The 25,429-nt window shown below is 39.3% G+C and overlaps 2 protein-coding genes and 1 pseudogene across 7 annotated transcripts in view; 1 reads left to right on the forward strand and 2 right to left on the reverse strand.

The window, feature by feature from the left end:
• The window catches only part of NMNAT2 (nicotinamide nucleotide adenylyltransferase 2), a 196,197-nt gene extending 173,905 nt beyond the window's left edge, over positions 1-22,292 (reverse strand). Inside the window, exons 1-2 of the mRNA XM_067728884.1 lie at positions 22,234-22,292; positions 20,935-21,018 (exon numbers count right to left, since the gene is read on the reverse strand). The gene's annotated coding sequence lies outside the window, so the exon portion shown is untranslated. The remainder of the gene's footprint in view (positions 1-20,934; positions 21,019-22,233) is intronic.
• On the reverse strand, positions 8,222-22,274 carry LOC137219796 (large ribosomal subunit protein eL22 pseudogene; annotated as a pseudogene).
• Positions 22,293-24,860: 2,568 nt separating the features above from the next.
• SMG7 (SMG7 nonsense mediated mRNA decay factor) overlaps positions 24,861-25,429 on the forward strand; it is a 71,483-nt gene continuing 70,914 nt past the window's right edge. For 5 of the 6 annotated variants that reach the window (XM_067728868.1, XM_067728873.1, XM_067728872.1 and 2 more), the window contains exon 1: positions 24,861-25,176. Coding sequence is in view for 1 of the 6 variants with exons in the window: in XM_067728869.1 (XP_067584970.1) it covers positions 25,148-25,176 (29 nt within the window). In the remaining 5 variants the exon portion in view is untranslated. Of the gene's footprint in view, positions 25,177-25,419; positions 25,425-25,429 lie in introns of those variants that run through there. The other variant, XM_067728875.1, reaches the window with a different exon arrangement.

Genomic DNA, 25,429 nt, shown 5'->3' on the forward strand with positions numbered 1-25,429 from the left:
TTTGTAGTTTTACCTGGCTAAGCTCTTTCTTGCTCAGTGGCTTTTGTAAAACTACAGTGAAGTAGTTTTTGCTTATTATTTATGCTCCCACCTACTTCCAAAAAGGATCTAAGATGGCTTATTCCCCAAACAATTTTGCTAACCCTAGGCCTTCATTCTCTTCCAGACCATCTGTTCCTTTTCACCATGAAGTCATAGTACTAAATTTGTGACAGTACAATCATTCCCATGGCAACAGGATGTGGTCCTCAACACTGAATCCTGATTTCACTCTGACCAAGATCAAGTGGCAGGAAGATCGGGAAGTATATTCTAACATTTTCTATTCTTTTTCAAGTTTTGTTTCTCTCTGAAGAAGTTCTTAATTTTGATTCTAAAATCTTATACTCAGCCTAGATATGTGTTTTTGCATAGTTTACATATGAAACATTCTTTCAGTAAATAATTAGATATGCAAGCCAAAAAATAAGTTGAGAATAATCACACAAGCCTACACACACACACACACACACACACACACACACACACACACACACACATACACTGTGATGTATAAACTTGCTTGACAGTGGGATGTTTTACAAATACCTTTCTGGTTTGTATAGAAGAAAAGAGAACACAGAATCCATTTAAAAGACACGAAACTTCTAAGCCTAAGAAATTTGCTTTGATGACTGTGATAGGCAGTGGAAGGCAGCTGACCTAGTTCCTACTTAGTGCTTTCCTTATCTTGCTGAGCACAGGTAAAACATCAGAGGGTCTTCCCATGTGAGACCAGAGCAAGATAGACAGATGGCTGGCTTTATTTATATAAATGACCAATACCTGGATATTCTGCCCATTTGTTTTAATCACACTCAGCCTAATTACACAGTCTTTGGAGAGACTTCTTAGAACGCCATTTACTATACTGTGAAATTGAGTATAGGGCATGAACTTTGAAAAGAGAACTAGTTACTGGAGTATCAGAAAATACTGATTGGTACATTAAGTTAGCAGCCTTACAGGACACGTGGCAAAGTGTGTTATAATGAGGCTCTGCTGGACATTCCATATTATGTCATATATGTTATATATTATATAATACATATAACATTAAATATGTATCATAACATATAACATGTTATGTGTATATGTATATAACAGAAGAAAAGTGTAACATGTAAGAACTATCTTCTCTCTCCCTCTGTTCTCCCCCAGCTTCCATGTTGAGTTAATGGGCTAAGTGGGGGGAGGTAGAGGAAGAAAAGGTGACAAGAGCTAGAAAAAATAGCTGGAGGAGAAGCTAAAGTGATTTATGTTAATGTTTTAAAAGGTAAGAAATTACTTGCAGTGGAAAACATGTGGAAGGAAGAGGAAGTGGAAAGAGAAAGTAGACAAGTGAGAGATAAGGCGAGTGACTAAAAAGCTGAAAAGGGGCATTTTGACAGCAGTTCCTCCGTGATGTGGGTGTTTTGGGGGAAACAAACAGAAAAGCAGGATTTTAAAGTTCTGTTGTTTGTTATGTTATATGATTCACCACTTTGCTACCTCTTCAAGACTTCAGTAAAGAGAAATTATTTTTCAAAGCTCTTTAGAGATGGATTCGTAATTCTTCTGAATGAGATAAAATGTTCAGATGGACACTAAGGGCTGGAGTAAGCCCTATTCTGATTTTACATATATATAAAATCAGCTTCTCTTGAGGAAAAACACCAGCAGTGCCACCACTACTGCTATCTTTTACCCTTGGAAAATATGTTGGCCAGAGCTATCCCACTCCCAAGTCATGTCACATTTGTAGTGGCCAGAGATGGGTGGCATTCTATGGTCTGGAGTTTTTAACTCTAATGAAATTTAATTTTAGCCTTTAAGAATTTAGGAGTTTAGATGATCAAACATGGAAGAGTGGAAAAAGGCACTATGACTGCTTTGGAGAGGCCTAAGGCCAAGCCCTAAACCCAGTCTTTGAGGACTAAGAGAAGGCAAAACCAGACTACAGAGAGCACCATGACACCTAAAGAATAGGCCTCACTGACAATGAGATGTCACATTCAGGCTTGCTCCAATCTGACACTGATCTCCTGAGTCTTGTTACACACATTGTGACTGGTCAGAAAATGCAGAGACTCCTACTGTACCCATGTATAGGAATATGGCAGTAAGTGGTATGGAAGACTTTGCATGAAGGTCATCATCACTTTTGATGTCATCAACATTTTCTAAGTATAGACATCCTAATGGAGCATATGTAATGATTCAGGGGAGGGTAAGGTAAAACAAGATGGAAGAGATCATCAGGATAGAAATGGGAGGCCAGGGCAGGAATAGGAAGGATCAACTATTCCCCACTGTCCTGCATAACATTAGTTCATAAGATGTGCTGTGTTTTGTTTTGTTTTTTAAGGATCTGTGGGAAGCTAATTTTGGACACATTGCATATTTTTTTTTCCCTTTGGGAAATACATACTTGCATGTTATAGGGTCTGTGATGTCTCACCAAGAAAAAAACTTCTATTAAACCATTGTTGCCCAAACTTATTTGGTGATAGAATACATTATTTAGCAACATCTATTAACATCCTAAGAGGCTACTATTATTCAGAACACATATTGTTTAATATTGGGGTATATTATGTGTATGAAACCATTTTATAACAGGTTATATTACTCTTATACCTAAAAAAAAAAAAAAAAAATACTGAGGGACACCGACATTTGTCAAGCTATACCCAATTACTGTGACTTTTGATCTTCCTGTAATTTCAGTGTAGGGCTTCACACTACTATACTTGCTTCATGAAAACTGGGTGGGGTTTATATTTGCACTTTCTACAGAGATGCATGCTTTCTCCATTTCTCCTAAATGCTCAGTGCCTTTATAATGCCTGTTACTACCCAGGAACTATCATTTGGCAAATCTCTAGGATATAAACTTTCCTTTGCAGAGTTGCATGCATCAGAGTTTTGTTTTGTTTTGTTTTTTAACTCCCTCCCACCAAAACCAACCTCATTCCTCAGGAACTGCTTTCTGCTAGGGGACTACTTGAATAAATCCACCCTAACGTTACCATGTTACGCATTTGCAACATAAAAAGGGCTTGCTGAAAATGCAGTGCCTTTATCCCAAAAAAGAAAGTTCACGGTAGGGGTTTCCAGAACTGGAGGAAGTTAACAATAGAAAATGTTTGGGGTTAGATGGCTCTTTAATGATCCACAGATTGTACCACTTAAGAAGTCACCTCTTGTCTTTCCATGAAGGGAAATTAATTTGCAGAATGATGCTCTATTTGAAGAAGCCATGCTTGACTGTGTGGTGTATTTCTTTTCAATAGTCCAAGAACTGCTGGTGCAGTGTTTTATGAATAACATTCAGCGTAAGGGAGTATCTATTTACATTTAATAAATAAATAAATGACTATCTGCATGGCTGTGGATTTTTTTGTTTTTAATTTTTTGTCTATTTGTAAATAGATAACATACTCACATGATACAAAATGCAAAGGACAGAAAACAGCATACCATTAGAAGGATGTTTCTCTCCTTCCTCTGTCCCTCAGTGATCCTGTTTTCCTCTCCAGAGGCAACAATTACTGCCAGTTTCTTAAATATCCTCCCATGGATATTCTATGTGTTTACAAACACACACATACTTTCTTTTTCACACAGACGCCAGCATAATATACATACTGCTTTCTACCTTGATTTTTCTCTTATCAATATATCTTAAATATCCTTCCATATTAATATATGGAGAGCTACTGCCTTGGTTATTTTAACAGCTGTGTGGTGTTCACTGAATGCCTGTGTTATTTTATTTCATCATTCTATTGAGGGATATATTGCTGCCAATCTTTCATATTATTAACTATACTGCATTAGTAGACTCACTGAATAAACACCTAGAAATGCAATTTGTGTCTATGGGTATGTACATTTTTACTTTTGAAAGCTATTTCCCAAGTGTTCTCTATCCCTTATACACTCACCAACTATGTACGAGTGGCTACTTCCTTAAATCTCTATTAAATCAGTATTTTATCAAATGCTTTGATCTTTGACAATTTGATTGGGAAAAATTGTGTATATTTTTATAACCTGAGAACCAAAGATAGTTAGGGAAGTGACAACTTAGGATAAGTGTAAAGGGCATTTACCTATCTTTTCCATTTGTAGTATGAGACAGAATTCCTTATCTTACTTTTTTTTTTTTTTTTTACCACACCCGTGCAGCTTCTGTGATCTTAGTTCCCCAACCAGGGATCAAACCCATGTCCCCTGCAGTGGAAGCACGGAGTCCTAACCACTGGACTGCCAGGGAACTCCCTCCTCATCTTACTGAATTCAAGAACTTGTCCCTAAGTAGAGAAGTATTGGATTAAGATAATAAGTTGATCTTAAATCAAAAGTGATTGAGATTTAAGCAGGTTACCTCAAAAGGTTAAAGACTCTTTATACCAAGAGGTCCTTATATATACATTAATTCTGGCCTTGACACTTTGGAAGTAGGGGGAAGACTATAACCTCTCTAGGGTTTTCTAGCTTCATGATTTCTGTAATTCTGCAGATATATGAAGTATTAAACGATGAACAGAATACTTTAATTACCAGCATTCACAATTACAGTTTGTAAAATAAAGAGAAAACATTTCTTTTATAGATCACCAAATATAAATCAGGAGAAAAGGAGGGAGACCCCAGCTGTCTCCACCTTCACCCTCCTAGTCCCGTGGTCACAGCCAGTTGGAGCCATTCAGCATCGCTAATTGTAAATTCACACCTCTCACCAGAACCACAGCTCCTGGGCTTCCTGCTAGTTCATTTCATTATTCTTGCCACACATATTCTCTCAGTTTATCAGGTCACCTCCCCCTGCCTCTATCCTTCCCAACCCAAGACAACCCAGTCTTCTTCCCAATGAGAAATTTATCTACATCACTATTCATCCTTGCTTTCTTCTTCTTTTTTTTTAATTTTTATTGGAGTATAGTTGATTTACAGTGTTGTGTTAGTTTCAGGTTACAACAAAGTGAATCAGTTATACATATACATATATCCACTCTTCTTTAGATTTTTTCCCATATAGGCCATTATAGAGAATTGAGTAGAGTTCCCCGCGCTGCTTTCTTCTTTTCTAACATAAAAATGCAGCATAAAGTCAATGTCCATCCTGACATTGCCAGAAATATAACCTTAACCAATTTTCTCCCTTTTTTTTGGGCTGTATTTAAATTTTAGTTTGGGTACTGCATTTAGGCTATGGGCAGGGGTTGGGTATGGACATGGTTTGGGGACCAACACCATGTAGACTGCAGCCACTGTCTATTAGCACTGGCAGCCAGTACATCACCATCATAAGCCATCTGTCAGCCCATGCTGGGTGCTGCTGGGCTGTCAACTCATTCAGGCCTTTAGGTGCTCCTGAAGTCATTCCACTGAAGCATGGGACTGGCTTGGGCCCATCTTCCTAGACACTGTTCAGCCTTTCTTTGCCTTTTTTTCATGAAAACACATTTTCAAAGTACATTTGATAATATAAACCATCCATGTACTTATTACCCAAAATGAACAAATGTTACTCTTTCATATTTTCCTTCAGTACAGTAAAGGGGAAGTCCCCTATCTGCCCTTCACAGCTTCACTCCCTTCTCTCTCTCATTCCCTAGAGACAACCAATAACATGAATTTGGTACAAATCTAGTCCATGTTGTTATGCTTTTGTTTTATATATTTGTAGCCAAAATCAATATCTGGTATCTGTTTTTTAAAAGTTTACAGATCGGGTGGGAATGTAAATTGATACAGCCACTATGGAGAACAGTAAGAAGGTTCCTTAAAAAACTAAAAATTGAACTACCATACGACCCAGCAATCCCACTACTGGGCATATATGCTGAGAAAACCATAATTCAAAAATCATGTACCACAATGTTCACTGCAGCTCTATTTACAATAGCCAGGACATGGAAGCAACCTAAGTGTCCATCGACAGATGAATGGATAAAGAAGATGTGGCACATGTATACAATGGAATATTACTCAGCCATAAAAAGAAAGGAAATTGAGTTATTTGTAGTGAGGTGGATGGACCTAGAGTCCGTCATACAGAGTGAAGTAAGTCAGAAAGAGAAAAACAAATACCATATGCTAACACATATATATGGAATCTAAGAAAAGAAAAGAAAAAGGTCATGAAGAACCTCGTGGTAAGATGGGAATAAAGACACAGACCTACTAGAGAATGGACTTGATAACACGGGGAGGGGGAAGGGTAAGCTGGGACAAAGTGAGAGAGTGGCATGGACATATATACACTACCAAACGTAAAATAGATAGCTAGTGGGAAGCAGCCGCATAGCACAGGGAGATCAGCTTGGTGCTTTGTGACCACCTAGAGGGGTGGGATAGGGAGGGTGGGAGGGAGGGAGACGCAAGAGGGAAGAGATATGGGAACATATGTATATGTATAACTGATTCACTTTGTTATAAAGCAGAAACTAACACACCATTGTAAAGCAATTATACTCCAATAAAGATGTTAAAAAAAAAAGTTTACCAATAGTATCATACTGAATATAATATGCTACAATTTGATGTTGCAGAGTATTTTCAAGGTTCATCCATGTATTGATACTAGTTATTTTAACTTCTGTATAGTATTTCATCAAATCAATATGCCATACTTTGTTGGTACCCTGTACATTCATTCTTGGGGGTATTTCCAGTGTTTTATTAATACCAACGAAATTGTAGTGGCTATCCTTTCCTGCCCCTTTTCACCTTCTGCTACTCCTTAATTATCTCTATCTGAGTAAATGGCTTCACCAGGCATGTCGGCCAAAAACCTCAGTCAGCCTTGAAACTTTTCCCTCACAACTCAAATCCCCATCACCAAGTTGTCTGTTCTGTATCCTGAATCCAATCACTTCTCAACACTTTTAAACAAGTCCAAGCCACCAATGTCTCTCTCCTACTACTGCAATAGTTTTCTATCCTACCCCATGTGCTAATTCCACTTTACCTTACAGGCTTTCTTTCTTTCTTCCAATGTTCCAAGCTCATTTCTGCTTCAGAGCATTTGTATTTGCCATACTTTATTGACTGAAATGTACTTTCCTCCGAGCTTAAACATAGACCTTGCTCCCTCATTTCTCTCTCTCTCCTAAAATTCACCTTCTCAGGAAGGCCTTCCCGATTCATCCCACCTAAAACAGCACTTCCAGCCCCCATCCTTTTACCCTGCTAAACCTTGTTTCAAGGTACTGGACCCTCCTTGAACTGGTACATAGACTCTTTTTTTTTTTTTTTTGCGGTACGCGGGCCTCTCAGTGCTGTGGCCTCTCCCGTTGCGGAGCACAGGCTCCGGACGCGCAGGCTCAGCGGCCATGGCTCACGGGCCCAGCTGCTCCGCGGCATGTGGGATCTTCCCGGACCGGGGCACGAACCCGTGTCCCCTGCATTGGCAGGTGGACTCTCAACCACTGCGCCACCAGGGAAGCCCTAATGTTTCTTTTGTATCTACTGAGATGAGCATATGGGCCTTTTCCTTAATCTGGTAATAAAGTAGATTACAGATGCTTTTTAAATTTTAGTAGCACCTTTATATTTGAGGTAAACTTTATTTGTGCTTGATGTTTGTTTTTTTTTTCTGTATACGCTGCTGGATTTGATTTCCTAATTACTGTACATAATTTTCATATCAGTGTTCAAAAAAATGAGATTCATCTATAATTTTCTTTGCCTGTATAATTCTTCTATTTTGGTATCAGTATCATAGTAACTTCATAAAATAAGCTGGGTTATCTTTACTTCTATTGTAGGGAATAATTATATAATATGGGATTGTCTGTTCCATTAAATTTGGTAAAACTTACCTGTAAAACCACCTGGCATGGTTTCTTTGGCAAGGGATGGGGGAAGGGTTTGAGAGACTGTGGACTATTGATCTATTTTGTTGATGACTGATTTATTTAGATTTTCTATTTCTCCTTAAGTCAACTTTTTAATTTGTATTTTTCTGGTAAATTGTAAGTTTTACCTCAGTTTTCAATTTATTGACATAAAGCCACTCAATATTATAAATTGTATAGTATAAGCAATGATCTTCTTAATCTCTACTGTATCTCTAATTATGTCCCCCTTTGAATTTCTTTTTTTTTTTAAGAATCTGAAAAAGAATTTATTGATGTCTCTCTGTAAGTGAATCAAGTGGATGCACGGCAGAAAGAAACACAGCATTGAAAATCAGCTATACTCCATTATAAAAATAAAGATAAATTACAAAAAAAAAAAGTGAGAAAATTTTTTTTGTTTGTTTACTAAATTTTATTTAAAAATTCATACAAAATACTCCAGATAACTGAGTTTCAATCCTCGTCTTTCTCCTCTTCTTCATCTTAATCTGGAAGTAATGTAATTCGTAACTTTCTTTGCTGTTAGCAACTATGCATAAACCAATCACAGAGATTATTCTTCAAATATTTTTTGGTGAGATATTTCAAATACCTTTTGGAAAAAGGCATCTCGGAAGTGACAGTGATCTTGCTTTTGCTTCTTTCGATTGTTACGACACCTCCTCCAAGATTCCCAGCTTTTCCATTCACTTTCTTTCCTGAAGAAGCTGCTCAAAATTGGCAGCATCCATGATTCCATCTTCTACAGGATGGGTGCAGTCAAGAGTAAACTTCAGGACCTGCTTCTTTTTTTTGCCCCCCTTCACCACAAGCTTTTTCATGGGCACCATGGTGGCAGCGGAGGCAGAAAAGGAGGTGGGTGAACTCGAGACAGAAATTCTTACAAAATTTGTTCAGAGGTGGTGACATATCCTGGAATCACATCATCTAGCCCCATAGCTGGATGGGTCCTAAGGCTGGACACTCGTGGGGCTGAGTAGCTTGGTGAAGGTGTGCAGGCAAATGCAGCCCCATTGGAGTTATACTGCCTAGTCACACCATTCCATGGGTCCCAAATCGCCAGGTGCAGGGGTGAATTTCTAATATTATCTGTGCTATCTTCTTCTCAATGTGGCTTGCTAGAAATTTGTTTTATTGGTGTTCTCAAAGTATCAGCTTTCGGATTCATTGATCAATGGTATTTTGGGAGGTTGACTCTATTCATTTCCCAGGTCCTTGAAGTGAACGCTTAGTTCATTCACTTGAAATAATTTTTTAAAAATTTATTTTACTTTATTTTATTTTTGGCTGTGTTGGGTCTTTGTTGCTGCATGTAGGCTTTTCTCTGGTTGAGGAGAGTGGGGGCTACTCTTTGTTGTGGTGCGCAGGCTTCTCACTGCAGTGGCTTGTGAAGCACGGGCTCTAGGCATGCAGGCTTCAGTAGTTGTGGTCGCGGGCTCTAGAGTGCAGTCTCAGTAGTTGTGGCGCACGGGCTTAGTTGCTCCGTGGCATGTGGGATCTTCCCGGATCAGGGCTTGAACCCGTGACTCCTGCACTGGCAGGCGGATTCTTAACCACTGCGCCACCAGGGAAGCCCCTGAAATAATTTTTAATAAATGCATTTAATGTCATAACTTTCTTTCAAATGACTGCTTTATCTGTATTACCCAAGTTTTATCATGTATTTTCTTTGTTTTTCTTTTCTAAATGGTGTGCAATTTTTTATTTAAATCATGAGTTATTTAGGAATGTGCTTTTAAGTATTCAAACATATGAGAATTTCTAATTCAACTAAATTCTGATCACAGAATGTGGTCTGTACTATAGTGATTCATTAAAATATCTGGTCAAATTTTATAAATGTTTGATGTGTGTTTGAGAAGAATGTGAATTCTCTATTTGTTAGGTGGAGGGTTTTTATATATGTGGGTATATAATATATTATATTCTCCAAAGAAGATATACAGATGGCCAATGGGCACATAAAAAGATGTTCAATATCACTAATGATTAGAGAAATACAAATCAAAACTACAGTGAGGTATCACCTAACACTGGTCAGAATGGCCATCATCCAAAAGTCTACAAATAATAAATGCTGGAGAGGGTATGGAGAAAAGGGAACCCTCCTACACTGTTGGTGGGAATGTAAACTGGTGCAGCCACTATGGAGAACAGTATGGAGGTTCCTTAAAAAACTAAAAACATAGTTACTAAATGATCCTCTTCTGGGCATATATCCAGAAGAGACAAAACCTCTAATTAGAAAAGATACATGTACCCCAATGTTCATAGCAGCATTATTTACAATAGACAAGACATGGAAGCAACCTAAATGTCCATGGACAGATGAATAGATAAAGAAGATGTGGTACATATATACAATGGAATATTACTCAGCCATAAAAAAGAATAAAGTGTTGCCATTTGCAACATGGATAGACCTAGAGATTATCATGCTACGTAAAGTAAGTCAGACAGAGAAAGACAAATATATGATATCACTTATATGTGAAATCTAAAAAAATGATACAAATTAACTTATTTACAAAACAGAAGTAGACTCACAGACATAGAAAACAAACTTATGGTTACCAAAGGGGAAAGGGGAGGAGGAATAAATTAGGAGCTTGGGATTAACAGATATACATTGCTATATATAAAATAGATAAACAAAAAGGTCCTACTGTATAGCACAGGAAACTATATTCAATATCTTGTAACAACCTATAATGGAAAAGAATCTGAGAAAGAATACATATTTATATATATAAAACTGAATCACTTTGCTGTACACCTGAAACTAATATAACATTGTAAATCAACTACATTTCAATTTAAAAAATATTATAGAAATCTCTGTTCCCTGAAGATGATCCATTCCCACTGGAATAGAAGTCCATATTGGCAAGTAATCTTAAAATGACTTTACAATAAATGCATTCAAAGAGTTAAAAAATAAAATACCTAAAAAAATATATAAAAGCTTAAGAAACAAGAAGATCTGAATTAAGGAAAGATGAAAATGAAAAATAACTAAATAGAAAACCAGACATTGTGATAAAAATATTCAATGAGATAAACTCTAAACTCGTTACAGTCAGAGAATGAATTATTTCAGCTTTGTGAGAGGTTTAATTGACAAATTCATAAGACATTTAAAGTGTACATTGTGATGATTTGATACACACACACATTGTGAAGGGATTACCCTCTCCCAGTTTATTAAGAATTATTGAATTAGAAGATTAATCTATGGAATTCATGTAGAATATAGCATATATTTTATTATTTATTTTTTAAAATTGCAGTATACTTGATTTATGATGCTGTGCCAATCTCTGCTGTAGAGCAAAGTGACTCAGTTATACACAGATATTCTTTTTTTATATTCTTTTCCATTATGGTTTATCACAGGATATTGAATATAGTTCCCTGTTATAGCATGTATTTTAAGCTGTATTGTGGCAGTTTAAAATTACAGCCACAGATTCTTTGATACTCCTTCTATTAAGAGATGGGTCTAGCCCCTGTACTCCCCAATCTGGGCAGGTTTGACTAAGTAAGATGGAAGTGATACTATGTGATTTTTTGAGCCTAGATAATGAAAGTCTATGTAGCTTTTGCCTTGTTTTCTGGAATAGTCACTATTGGAGCCCTGAGCTGCCATGGAAGTAGTATGATTACCATGAGGCCACTACAGTGTGAGGAAACCCAAAGCACATGGAGAAGGCATGTGTAGGTATTCCAGTCTACCTTTGTCATTGTAGCCTAGACATGTGAATGAAAAAAAGAACAGCCATTCAAGTGACCACCAGCTGTTCAAGTCTTCTCATTTGACACCCTGGACATCATGAAGCAGAGTCAAGCTCTCCCTGAAGTACCTATCCAAATTCCTATCATACAGAATATTGGAGGTTAATAAAATGGTTATTGTTTCATGTCACTATGTTCTGGAGTGGTTTGTTACACAGCAATACATAGAATACATGAAGGATGCACCTAATTAGTAGTTTTAGGAAGAGAATAAACGGTATGGCGGAAGTCATATTTGGAGAGATGATACTAAGAATTTTCTAAAGTTTTTGAAAGAAAAGCAGTTATTAAGTACAAAAAAAAAATTAAAAAGAAAAGAAATTCATATCCAGATGCACTGTAGTGAAGATGCCTAACACTGAGAATAAAGAGAAAATTTCAAAAGCCACCAAAGAGAAAACACAGATTATCCATAAAAGAATGATAATTAAGACAACAGAATTCTCATCACTAACAAAGGATACCAGAGGTCAACATGGTAATAATTCCAAAGCACTGAGGGGAAAATAACTGGCAACATAGACTTCTATACCTGGCTAAGCTATAATTCAAGAATAATGGTGAAATAGAAAACTTTTCTTTCAAACCTGAGTTTACAAAAAAAAAACAAACCTGAGTTTACCAGCCATAAATTTTTATTGAATGAATTACTAAATGATGTATTGCAGCAAAAAGAAAAGTGAGTTCACAATGAAAATGTGGTATTAAAGAAACAAGTGGTAAACAAAAAATTGATAAATTAGATTGATAAATCTAATTATACATTGATTGTATAGTAACTTTTATGTTATGTTCTAATAAATATGGAACTAAAATTCTAGATAGCAATAACTGCTCAATACATTTGGTAGCTAAAACACAGCCTTGTTGGGGCAGAAGGATAGTTGTATTTTAAAAACTATAAATTGTTAGGAAAATAAATAGTTAAGTATACATTTAAAAATTTAAGAGTAGCTGCTTATGGCATAGGCAAAATATAATCTATAGTTTCCAAATTAGCAGAGGTAAAAGTAAGAAAATTTGAAAAGTTATCAATTCAACAAAAGCAGTTAAGGTAAGCAAACGAATAAAACAAGGAGAAAGCATTGTAAACAGAAAATCAAAAGTAAATGGTAGAGGGCTTCCCTGGTGGCACAGTGGTTGAGAGTCCGCCTGCCGATGCAGGGGACATGGGTTCGTGCCCCGGTCCGGGAAGATCCCACATGCCGCGGAGCGGCTGAGCCCGTGAGCCATGGCCGCTGAGCCTGCGCGTCCGGAGCCTGTGCTCCGCAACGGGAGAGGCCACAACAGTGAGAGGCCCGCGTACCACAAAAAAAAAAAAAAAAAAAAAAAAAAAGTAAATGGTAGAGATGGTAGAGGTAATTTTAAATAGATCATACTCATATGAATTGAACTTTCCAGTTAAACAACAGAGACTGTCAGGAATAAAAAAAGAAAACCCAGCTACCTGCTGTTTACAAAAGATGTGCCAATAATAAAATAGCATAGAAAGGTTGAAAATAAAGTAAAAAGTTATAGCAAGCAAATGCTAACCAAAAAAAAAGTTATAGTAGAATACGAGTATCAGATAAAATAACTGCTTAAAGTATTGATAAGGATAAAAAGACATTACATAATGATTAAAATTATATTAAAAATGATAAAAATTTAAAAATCACCAAGAAGTTCTATCCAGCTAACCGTATAACCATGAAATTAAACAAAAAGTAACGAATTATAAGAAAAAAAAGTAGATCAACAATAATATTGGGAAGTTTTAATATAATTTTATTAGAAACTCACAGATCAATTAAACAAAACTAAGTTGAGAGGTTGGTTAATGTTTTTAGCATTAACTTGCCTTGTGTGTGAATTGTAATTTGCAGCTCATCTTAAATGGTAGCTTTATCTTTCTACCTATTCCACTCCATTTGCTGTTTTAGTGTAGCCTCCATGTAGATGCGGAGACCCCCTAGTCCAGAACTAGGTGTCACAGAACTCCTGACCCTCAGGGATATTGGGGAAGATAACAGATCTGTCCTCTAGGCAGGAAAGCAGACTGGCATAAGTCCTGTGTGCACTGATTTCTATTCTTCCTTCCACCCCCACAGATAGGTAGGGGTTTTGTTTGTTTATTTATTTTGTTTTTTAAACTCTAGGTCAGGGTGGAAATCATTTGGAAGCTTTTCCCAAATCCCAGTTTCACAGTGAGCCTGCCTAATGTGCCACACCCTGTATGGGGTGCTGTTGATCCCCACTGCTCTGAGGAATTCAAACTCCTAGCCAACTTCTACTTGCTTCCAGACCCCGAAGACCATCAGGGTCACAGCTCTAGCTTTACTAACCTAGTGGTGCTGCTTTTTCATTTCTGTTACCTAGAGATGATTATCTTGTGAATGAACCCAGAGACATCTCTTAATTAAAAAAAAAAAAAAGTTTTTGTGATTGGAGTTCTTGGAGAAGATGTGGAAATTCAAAGCATAGCTCACAATACCATTTTGACTATTTTCCTCTGCCTTTCTGGATGCGAGGAACTCTGTGGTCTTGCTACCTTCTTTGGCTTTACTCAGTAATAGGGATTGAGGTTTCTTCTGTTCTCAAATGCCAGAAACCTATTAAGAATCTCTATAAATCTCCTCAGGCTTCTGGCGAAGGATGGGAGGCAGAGCACAAAGTCCCTTTGTTTCTTTCTCTCCTCTCTGATTTTCTGTGTTCATGAATTTGAGGAACTTTTAATATATTCTGCTGCTGAAAGCCTTACCCTTAAATCATCACTCTTTGTCCTGAATTCTTCAGAGCCTGTGTGACTTTGTAACCTGAAGTTTTAAAATCCTAAAGGGCAAGGGATAAAAGAAAACATTGGGGGTGGGGGGAGAAACTCCACAATTTACCATCTCATTATTATTCTACCGGAAAAGAGATTTCCATCTCTGCCGGTGTGTCCTGAAAGTCTATCTCTTCCCATTTCCTCAGAAGCCACATTCCTAACTACTCAGCCTCTCTTATCTCTTATTCTTCTATCCTGGATCTTTTCTGCTGAAGGTTCTCACCTCTTCGTAAGACAAAACCTCTCCTAGCTCTCTCATTTTATAGGCAATCTTTCTGAAACCACTCAAGCATCTTTAGTTACCATCTACATGCTGATGATTCCCAAATTCACAACTCTAGCTGAAATTTCTCTCAAGTTCTCCAGATCCTCAAGATCTCTCAACTCCAGACAACTACAGTTCAACACGTCCACAACAAAATCATTATCTCCACATCCATTCATCTCTCCAAACTATTTCTTCTCTTATGTTTTCTATTTTCATTCAGTTTCCCAAGCAGAAACCTGGGAGTCTCCTTGATTTCTTCCCCTCCCTCTCTCACAGCCAATAAATGACCAAGTTCTGCCATTATATTTCCATTTATGGCATATTTATAGCCAAGTATTTATTATATACCACTAGAGCGATAGCAGCATAATGAATTAAAGATGAGGTTAAGGTAGTAGAATAAAAAAAATTAAAATGTCATTGGATTCAAGGTAAAAACATTTTTGGTAAAGGAAACATATTAGTATTACCCAATAGAACAGAAAGTTTAAAAGAATAAAAACTTACAATTGTTAGATTGTTAGATTTAGTTAGAAGGTTCCTAGTGATCTCAAAATCACCTAAGGGGTAAAAGAGGATTTTCTGCAGAGTGTCTAGCAGTTTAACAGCTGTCTGGACTGCACTGCTTCGTAATGATTTGTTTTAAATTGGTGTTTTCACTCTTATCATATGGGTAAGAGGTAAGAGAAAGGTAACACTCGCATGGTACCCAAGGGTCAAATTCATATGATATATTTTGTTTTGGAGAATATCAGCTTTTAAAATGGCAATACAAAGTTTCTCATGGTCTATATCAGCCTTTTTGAACTGGATCATTAAATGGAATCATCTCGAACTTGCCAGGCAGCAAGAACCAGGGATGTCCTATTCAGCAGATAGAGATTACTGAGTCTGAAAGTATATTTCAGAGTTCGCCAAGTCCCTTTCTTGTTTTTAATTCAGACTGGGGATCTAGTCATTTCTTAGCGTCTCTCACGGAAAGTAGGTTCTAATAGATAAGTGTCTAACAACTATTACTAGGTTTCCCTGGTGGCGCAGTGGTTGAGAGTCTGCCTGCCGATGCAGGGGACACGGGTTCGTGCCCTGGTCCGGGAAGATCCCACATGCCGCAGAGCGGCTGGGCCCGTGAGCCATGGCCGCTGAGCCTGCGCGTCCGGAGCCTGTGCTCCGCAACGGGAGAGGCCACAACAGTGAGAGGCCACAACAGTGAGAGGCCTGCGTACGGGGAAAAAAAAAAAAAAAAAAAAAAAAAAAATATATATATATATATATATATATAACACAACTATTACTACCACCAGGCACTGTGCTTCTTTGCTCATGCATCTCTTCTTTCTCTTCCTCCAGATATTATAGTTTTCTTTTTCTCTTTCCCTGCTCTTTCTTCTTTCTCAATTCAGTTTTCCTGCCTCTCTTTTTCTTTCTCACCCATAAATAGGATAAAAAAAAAGCAAATGTTGAGTTTCCTGACTGGTCACATTCCAGAGAAAGGAGGAAATACAGGCTGTTATACAACTGGGAGGGGTCAGGTGTGACCTAAAGTTGAGGGACGAGGAGAAGAGAATTATAAAGGTAAGAGAAGGCAAAAAGGTTAAGTAAAGGTTTGATTTTAGACTTTTATTACGTAAAGTGATTCTTTTGTGAATCCCATCTAGGGCATTTCATCCTTCTCAGGCTATGATGGTTCCCAGCAGATCCAAAATTGCCAAAGAAGGTCAGTAATGATGTATTCAAAGATGATCACTCTCATCAGCTTTTGTACAAAAGAATCAGTACCTGATATTGTGTTAGAGTGAGCCATAGGAAATGCCTTAGGAATTGTCTCTGATGAAGTCTTTTTTTTTCAATCACCAGTATGTGAAAAGCTATTACATCTATTTTTAATCTTTCTCCTATTCAGTTTCCAATGTTGCTCTCAGGCTTCTGTAACTTGGCAGATAGTTCAGGTATTCTTTAAAAACAATGACAAACAATGAAATTCCTAACAACCACAGCAACCGCCAAAACAGTGAAATCTACTTAGCTTTTTGGTTGGTGGGAGATGTTGAAAAATATAAGAAATAAAAGCCACCCACAAATAATTTGCCTCACAAAAACAACTGCTCTTAGTATTATATTGTATTTCTGCCCATTTTCTATGCAATTCTATGTCAGAGTTATACTTTATATATACTGCAGTATAGAACTTATACAAGTTATATTAACTTAAATATAACTATGACATAGAGTTACATAGTTTGTATCTTTCAGGCATATTTTAGTCTAGAATACTTTCAGCTATGGTTTTCCATCACTTTTCTGGCGGTTGAACTATATATATTTCTTTTGCTGCTGGGAAATAGAATTTGAAAAAGTTAACTCTGCAAAATCTCATTCTAAAGGACTTTGCAGTTGACCAGGACACTTAAGTGGATTATCCGATTGCATGTCTTCACTTGATCTCCAGGTGGAATGGTTCCAAAGACCTCTAACAGCTTTATCACTCTATAGTATAACTGCCCCTTAATTCTCCTCTAAGCTTTAAGCCCTGAGAGCAAGACTGTATTGTTCACCATTTGCACCCCAGTGACTAGCATGTGACCCAATACATAGAAAATTCGCAATATATTCTTGATGATTGAGTGAATGAAAAAGTGAGTAAATGAATACTAAAATTCTACAAGATCCATAACTCATCAAGCTTTCTCCTTGGTATCAGGATACAACCAGATTAAGGTTCCCAGAAGTAAAGGATTGATTTAGATTTAGATTTGTCTTGAAAGAGCAGAGAAAGATAGGAATTGATCATCACTTGAACATTCCTTATAGACCCTAAACTCTTTACCTAAAATTCCTATTGTGCTTTAATGCTACAATTTAGCTGTCCCACAAATACTTACAGAAAAGTAATTTTCAACTTTGCTTTCTACAAACTAATTACCTTCTGTAACATCCAGGCCACTGCCACCTACATTTTGGAAGTGTTGGCATCCCAATAAGTGGCATGCCTTATAGGTTTACCATAGGGCTATTATTAAAGAACTAAAACCATGCACATCCTCTTGGACAAAGGATTGGATCACCTTGGGGACCATAAAGGAAAGCTTGCAGACAGTGGTTGAGACAGCAAGACAATGAGAGAGAGTGAGCCAGAGAGCCTGCCAGAAATGTCAGTTTGAAAGAGGGCAGGGAACGCACAAGCAGGTGGTTTCACTCCTCATGAGCCTCCTTATCTTCTTCAGTTTTGCCAGACCTTGGATCTCATCTCATCCAAGTATAAAACTCCTAGTGAACTGAGACATTCTCTGTAAGTAGATGAAAGCTGTTTTCTCTCTTGGCAGTTTATACTTGGTCACGTGATACAACTAGTCATACAGTTTTAAGGTGGCATGCTGTGTACCTCTCTCTCCAAATGCAATTTTACAACATTCTGTGTTTTATTTAAAAAAACCAGTTTAATCTACATTAATTACAGTGTGAAGCTGAGTGTGGGAAGCTCTAATTTACCTTACATGCATAACAAGAGCAGCATCACCTGTTGACTGCCTACTAAGTGCCTGGCACAGCCTAGGTATGTTATACACATTATCTAATTGAACTTGGAGAACATGCCTGCCTCCAGAAATATAACTTAAATATCTCATTTACTTTGAAATTGCAAATGGCCCTTTCTTTAAGAAACTTACATTAAATTTATTTAGCACTATCCCATTACAGGAGAAAAAAATAACAATAATAAGGCCAGAATTTATAAACACTTTTCTGGTGAGAAACACAAAGATCACTGAGCTTTCCATTCTACACTCTAATCCAATTTTCTTTCTTTCTTTCTTTCTTTTTTTTTTTTTTGGCAGTACGCGGGCCTCTCACTCTTGTGGCCTCTCCCGTTGCGGAGCACAGGCTCCGGACGCGCAGGCTTAGCGGCCATGGCTCACGGGCCCAGCCGCTCCGTGGCATGTGGGATCTTCCCAGACCGAGGCACGAACCCGTGGTCCCCTGCATCGGCAGGCGGACTCTCAACCACTGCACCACCAGGGAAGAACCCTCTGAATTTTTAAATCTAATTTTTCTATCCTATTTTCCAACCTAGCTGATAAACTGTCTTCTCTCTTGCCATCTTCCCCAGCAGTGTTTTTTCTTTTGCCACATAATAAGAGAGTTAACTGCTTCCCCTATTCCAAATTAGAAAACATAAAGGTTAAATAAAAGTGACTTGGACACTGAAGACTTTTTTCCTACATTGAAGTATGAGACTTTGTGGTGAGATAATTGATGAGTTACCCATAATCTTATGTGTGCTCTTTACTCATTGCCTAAGTAAATTTCATCTAATTAAAACTTTCATCATGTTAAATATAATAGATTCCTCGGATGGGTTGAAGTTCTTTTCTTATTGCTTAGTAATGACCTCTATATTCCATAGGAAGGTCTTCAGAAATTTTAAGCATTTATATGAAAGTCGTGGTCCAAACTTCTACTTTTTTTCCCAAGATTAATTGATTCAACAAACATCTATTGAGCACCCTTGTATCAGCAACCCTGGTAGTGGAGTGATAATACAGTAGTGAGCAAAACAGGTACAGTGTTTGCACTACAGAGCTTACAGCCAACTGGAGGGAACAGACACTGAATAATTACAAATATGACAAATGCCATGAAGAAGATGGGCAGGGTGCTATGGGAATATGAAATAGGTGTAGCTAACCTAGCTTGATGGGAGGTGGGGCAGAGAAGATTTTTCCAGAGAAGTTCAAGTTTAGGCTTGAAGCATAAGAAGGAAGAAGAGTTACCTAAATAAGGGAACAGCTTGTGTAAAGGCTCTGAGTAGAAAAGAACACCACCCATTCAAGGACCTGAGAGAAGGTCACTGTGGCTAGAGTGCTGACTTCAGGAAACGTTAGAGAAGAGGCAGGCAAGGACCAGATCACATAGGTCACCCTAAGGATTGGGGACTTTATTCTGAGGGCAGTGGAAAGCCAATGGAAAATTCAAGCCAGGAATTAAAAAAATTTTTAAGCTTAAAATAGCTAAAATGTAGACTATAAGAATTTATTAATTCACTAATTTGCTCTGGAATATGCTCTCATATCTAGTAGTCCAATAATAGTAAGAATTTTTATAAATGCAGGACAAACTATCTAGGTTTATAATATGTAGAATTTTTCTGTGAATAGAAAAGACCCTAGGATAGTTAAGCAAAGCAGAACAGGACTTGGGTACATGTAAGTACCCAAGTAAGCTTTGAAACGTATGTCCTGAGTTTCTTTGCTTTTCATCTATATCACATTTTAACTTGAACTGAAAATAGAAGTGGTAAAATAATAAAGGCAGGGAAAGGAGGAAGGCATGCATGTGTGTATGAGCGTGTGTGCCCACGTGTGGTTTCTTATGGTTTTGAAGAAGAGCAGATTTATGACAATATCAGTATCACATTCTCTGTGCTCAAAAATAGTTGTCTCCCCTGCAGAAATTAGGAAAGGAGAGACTATATAATAGGGAAAGATTTTTTTTTTTTCTTTTAGTGGTGTGTTCTAAGAAAAAAAAAATGGCAGCTTCTGGGTAATACAACAGATTTTGACATGAAATACATTGATTTTAGACTATGGACCCCAAGATGGTTTCAGTAGTACTGTGCTTGGAGTAGTAAAGAGATCCATGAACACCAAGGCCTTTGGACAATATAAAGTGTAAGAGGCTAAGGTTTTAATTTTCTTTTTTAATACTCTTTGGTCTTCCCTATGGGCATTTCTTTTTGTCTTCTTCAGATGGCCTGCATTCATTAAATTAGTAGATAGGATTTTAAGGTGTGGTTCTTTCCCAGAGGTATTTTCTTACTGGGAGTTGAGAGAAATTCTTGAAGATTAATAAGATTTCCATTAGTAAATATTAGGAGAGTGGAGGAGAGCTAGCTAGCTCTGACTACCATTCTCTGTCACCTCACTGTCTCCCAAACCAGAAGTTTCTTCTCTTAAATCTTGGACTGCAATGCTTCCTGACCGTTCTGGAGGAGGCTCAGTGACTCCTTCTTAGAAATGAATGAATAAATTCACACTTGGTGAACTGTTTGAGAAAGGCTGCTGACTAAGACTTTAGATTTTCTCAGACTAAGGTCTGAGAAATCTTGAGCAACAGGAGACCTGAGTTTAACGTCAATTTGTATCTGTCTCACTATTTGAAGAGAACGAATTACTTACTTGATTCAATCACTTAGCTCCACACCTGAAGTGTAGTAATGAGGAGAACATGGGCCAGCTTCATATACATTGTGTCCTTCAGTACTGCAATTGACAAAGCATTCTCATCAAAATAGAAACACATTAAGTACCTACTGTACACATGACTGGGAAACAATCAGAATATGTAGGTTAAATATTAAAATAAATTAGTGCTTGTTAAGGTTTCATGGAACAGGTGAGATGTGTATTATTATAAAAAGGGAGCAGGTTTACTATGTATTAATTATTAGGCTACCAAAGCTCTGGGTAAATTTGATAGCAATGTTAAGAGTAGCTTCTCGGCAAGTACTTGGTGCCAGGTTGAAAACTGGCCACTCTGTTTACTTGGGCAGAAATGTGGTTATATTAGGCTGCTTTTAGTGATAAAAGGTTTTTTAAAAGTTTCAACCTTCTGGAATCTGACTCACAATGTCCTGATATTGTGTTCTTTTCTGTATTCAGTGTCATGGATAAAGAATCTATCTTTCAGCACTGAATAAGAATAAATTTGTGTATGCGGTCAGATTTATGAGTATTACAAAGATTAGATAAACTATTATTTAAAAAAATAATTTTATGCTGCAGTAGTTCTAAATTATTAGTTTTAGCTTGATATAAGAGCAGAGGGCAAAAAATAAATTGACGTTCATCAAGTACCAGCGTTGTATGTCAGGCACTCATATAGTCAGTCACCTATATTATCATTAAAGTTCACAGGAAGCCTGTAATAGGTAATGTTTCCATTTTGGTCAAGGAAGAAACTGAACTTCAGAGACTGAGATGGCAGAATTGGGATGCACACTCAGGTCTCCTAGCTTATGGTCTTTCAATAAAATCACTTTGGCATAAACTGAAAAATTTAAGATTATGTAGGATTAAACAAAATGAAACAGCTTCTCATCTATAATTTCTTTTGGTTTAGATGTAATCTTTATCTGTAGGGGGGAAAGGTGAATAATATTGCAGAAAGGTGCTTGTATTTTACAAATCTGTTGATGGGTTCTAGTAGAAAGAGATGAGATTAGAAAATGTACATTAAGCAATATGTAAATTGGGGGTCATAATTCTCCTGAATCCTATTGATTTTTTAAAGGTATTTTCAAGATGGGCATCAATGTTTTACAATCTGTAAAATTAAATGTTACTATTCTATCTAGTTTGTAGGGACACTAAAGTTATTGAAGAACCTTGAAACATTATTAGGAAACCTGCTATAAAATATAAAGATGGCTTATATGTCTGACCTTCATCTGTGCACTTAAAGCACTTTGTTCTTACCTTAATTTTTGCACCCATAGTATTGCATCCAAATCATGTCTCTATTCTCTGGTATCTCTACCAGAAGGTGGGTTCCTCCAAGACAGGGACCATGTCTCTTCCATGGTAGTATCCATAGTAACCTGGACAGTGTCTGAAATATAATAAATGCTCAGTAATGTTTATCAAACAAACAACACAACAAAAGGATTCATTTTTTCCAACCCCAGTTTCCTTATCTCCAAAATGAGAAGGTACTAATAGTTTTCTAGATCGTCAGGCGGGACATGATATATGCTCATATACTGTTGATTGGAGATATAAGGCACAGACATAAAAAGTGTTATTAGGATGATTACTAAGGGGGTGGTTATTTCACACAACATAAACTTTTATTCTGCTTAAGATCTTTTAAAAAAATCTAACCAATAAATTTCAGGAAGAAAATCTAAGGTATTTTAGGTAATATGTAGTCATAATCTCCATCCTTGGGCTCTCAGGGTTGAAGAAAAGCCAGATCCTAAACCAGAGATGAGAACAATCTTTCACTAGGTGGCTCTCTTTCCCATGAGTGGGCGGCCCCTCGGTGGGTGGAGGGACGACACGGGGCAATGTACAGCTGCAATCACCGCGTGTCACACTGCATCACAGTAGGCGCATGCAGCACGAGGGGCATAGTTCAGTTTCTATGTCGTTAATGATAATCTGTCCTTGGGATTTGTTTCAAAGTAGCTTGTACTTTCATTTCCTCCAAACCTACCCATAGACGTTGGCCCAGTCTTTTAATAGGTGCGGTCTCAGAGAAGGATTTTGATAGCGCCTTTTCACCTAGCATGAAAGACAAAAGGAATCAGGTACCCCGACCGAGCCAAACCAAAATAGCCCATTAAAATTATGATTTTAACTGTCCAGTGAGGGCTGCATTCCTGGAGGGGTTTATACCGTTATACATCCTAAAGTACTTTGGGACAGCTGTTTAAACGCCTCCACAATACGAATGGAAAATATAATTTGTAAAATGTCAAATAATTCTTTCAAACCACTAACACGACGACTTCTCCAGCTACTTTTCACACACTCATTATTATTGAGCCCATTTACGTTATTCTGCTTTTTTAGCCTCAAACATGAGACAAAATACACACAATAAACATTCAAAAAGATGTGTTCTAAGAATGAAAATCCTTTTCCTAGAAGCCTTTCATAGGAACTTCGCTCAAGTATCTAGGTTTTTCTTGATACTATTTTACCCAATGTTTTCCTCTCCAACCCAAAAGATACATAGTGACAAGTTCTAAAATACTACGAACGCCTGAGAGAAGGAGGAAGTTTGCAAAGGAGAAAGGAACTCGGAGGTCTGTTTTTGATAAGAAAGGGGGACTCACACTGGGGGGTGCCTCTCAGAGGGATGGCGGTCGTGAGCATCTCGCCACGTCCCCTAAGCGCTGAAAAATCACTTGTTAGCCTTCCAAGATGAGTTCCCACTCTCACGCTGGCCTCCTCGCGGCAGGAGGTGGCTAGTGAAGGCCGCGTGGGGGGCTCGCAGGAGGCTAGGTCGCCGAGAGTGTGTGTGGGGTGGGGTTTGGGGGATTTCAGTAAGGGGTCGACCCGCCGGGGAGAGTCGAATGTCCCCGTCAGCAGAAAAGGGATCTCGGCAGTCGTGTGCCGTTCTCCTCCCTCAGGGACCCCGTCCTGGCGGGACCCCGCCTCCCAGTGCCGGGGGCGGTTGTGGGGAAACCCCTCGCCCGCCTCGCAGCCTAGCGCCGCCGCCTCGCCTAGCCTGCTCCAGCCCGCCGCCCACCAGCCTTCAGGCCCAGCATCTTCTGCGTAGGCCCAGCCCTCCCCCAAGCCCGGCACGGAGTGGAAAACTATGGAGGTGGTTCCCGCCCGCAGGCGGGTGGAAAAGCCCATGGTGAATGCCTCGGGGTCTCCCCAATTGCTGCGGGAAAGGGAAAGGGAGGAGAAAATGAACTTCCCCGCGCAGGAGAACTACCCGGATTCCCAACCTGGGGGAGGCCCTTAGATGGAAGGGAAGCCAGGGGGAACCCTGGGCACTTTCCGGGGAATCCACTCGCCAAGGGAGGGTCATTCTGTCTGCACACATTGGTTACTATGACAATACAACTACAGCCTCCAGTTGCCTTTGCAGCTGCTTATCCAATCCGATTGGTTTCTTTTCTCTTCATCCCTGGGCTCCACCCTATCCCCTCCAACAGCCTCCCTGCGTGCAGGGGGTGGGGCCACAGAAAAGAGGAGGGGGTCCTTAGCTTCAGTCTAGGGCGCGAGGGCAGGCCAGAGACAAGGGACTGGCGGCCGGAACTGTAGGAGGAAGGGGCGTCGTTTCCGGTAGGGAAGAGTGGAGGAGTGGAAAAAGGAAGAGAGAAATCGGGTGGAGTGCAAAGACGGGGGAAGACTTTGAGTGTAACTCCCGGTTGATTGGAGCTCGATGTTCCCGGTGAGGCTGGGGTTGCCCCCTTGCGCGGGAGAAGCTGGGTGGATTGGCCGGAAGCCGCCAATCGCCTCCAGTGGGCCGCTCAGCAACCGCACAGGCGCCCCACCGCTAACTGATCCCAAGAGGGAGCGCTACAGAGAGGCGGAAATCACCCGGAGGGACCGGCGCCGCTGAAATCTCGCGAGAGAGACCCCACTTCCTTCCTCTGCTTCTCCCTCCTCTTTACCCCGCCCCTATCCCTTCTCCCTCCCCCTCCCCCCTCCCGGGTCGGAGTGTCCCTGAGCCCCACGGGCCGGAGAAGCAGCGAGAGCAGCTATCCCCGCTCCCTCCCCCTCGCCTCACTCACCCCCAACCCCCGCTGAGCGAGGAGGAGCCGGAGGAGAGGAAGATGGCGGCGGCCGCCAGCACCCGCGGTGCCGTGGGGCCGCTCCGAGGAGCCTGAGAGACCCACAGAGGCTTCGCGGGAAGACGCGGCGGCGGAGGATGAGCCTGCAGAGCGCGCAGTATCTCCGGTGAGTGCCGAGGCCGGCCCGGTACGTAGCGGGGAGCGGGCCGAAGGTTGGGGCATGGAGCAACAGACACAGAGGTGGGTATGTCCGGGGTGGCGGGGGAGTTGCTGTGTTCTTTCCTTCCCGGGCAGGGAGGCGGGGGCTGCGAGGATCAGCGGGAGGGGGCGGAGCAGGCACACACTTGGGTGCCTAGCCCCCGCGAGCAGGACTGAGTTCCAGCGGAGCCGGCTAGTCTCGGTGCGGAGAAGGAGGTTAG

The sequence above is a fragment of the Pseudorca crassidens genome, chromosome 2 (genome assembly GCF_039906515.1).
Source record: "Pseudorca crassidens isolate mPseCra1 chromosome 2, mPseCra1.hap1, whole genome shotgun sequence".
NCBI lineage: Eukaryota > Metazoa > Chordata > Mammalia > Artiodactyla > Delphinidae > Pseudorca > Pseudorca crassidens.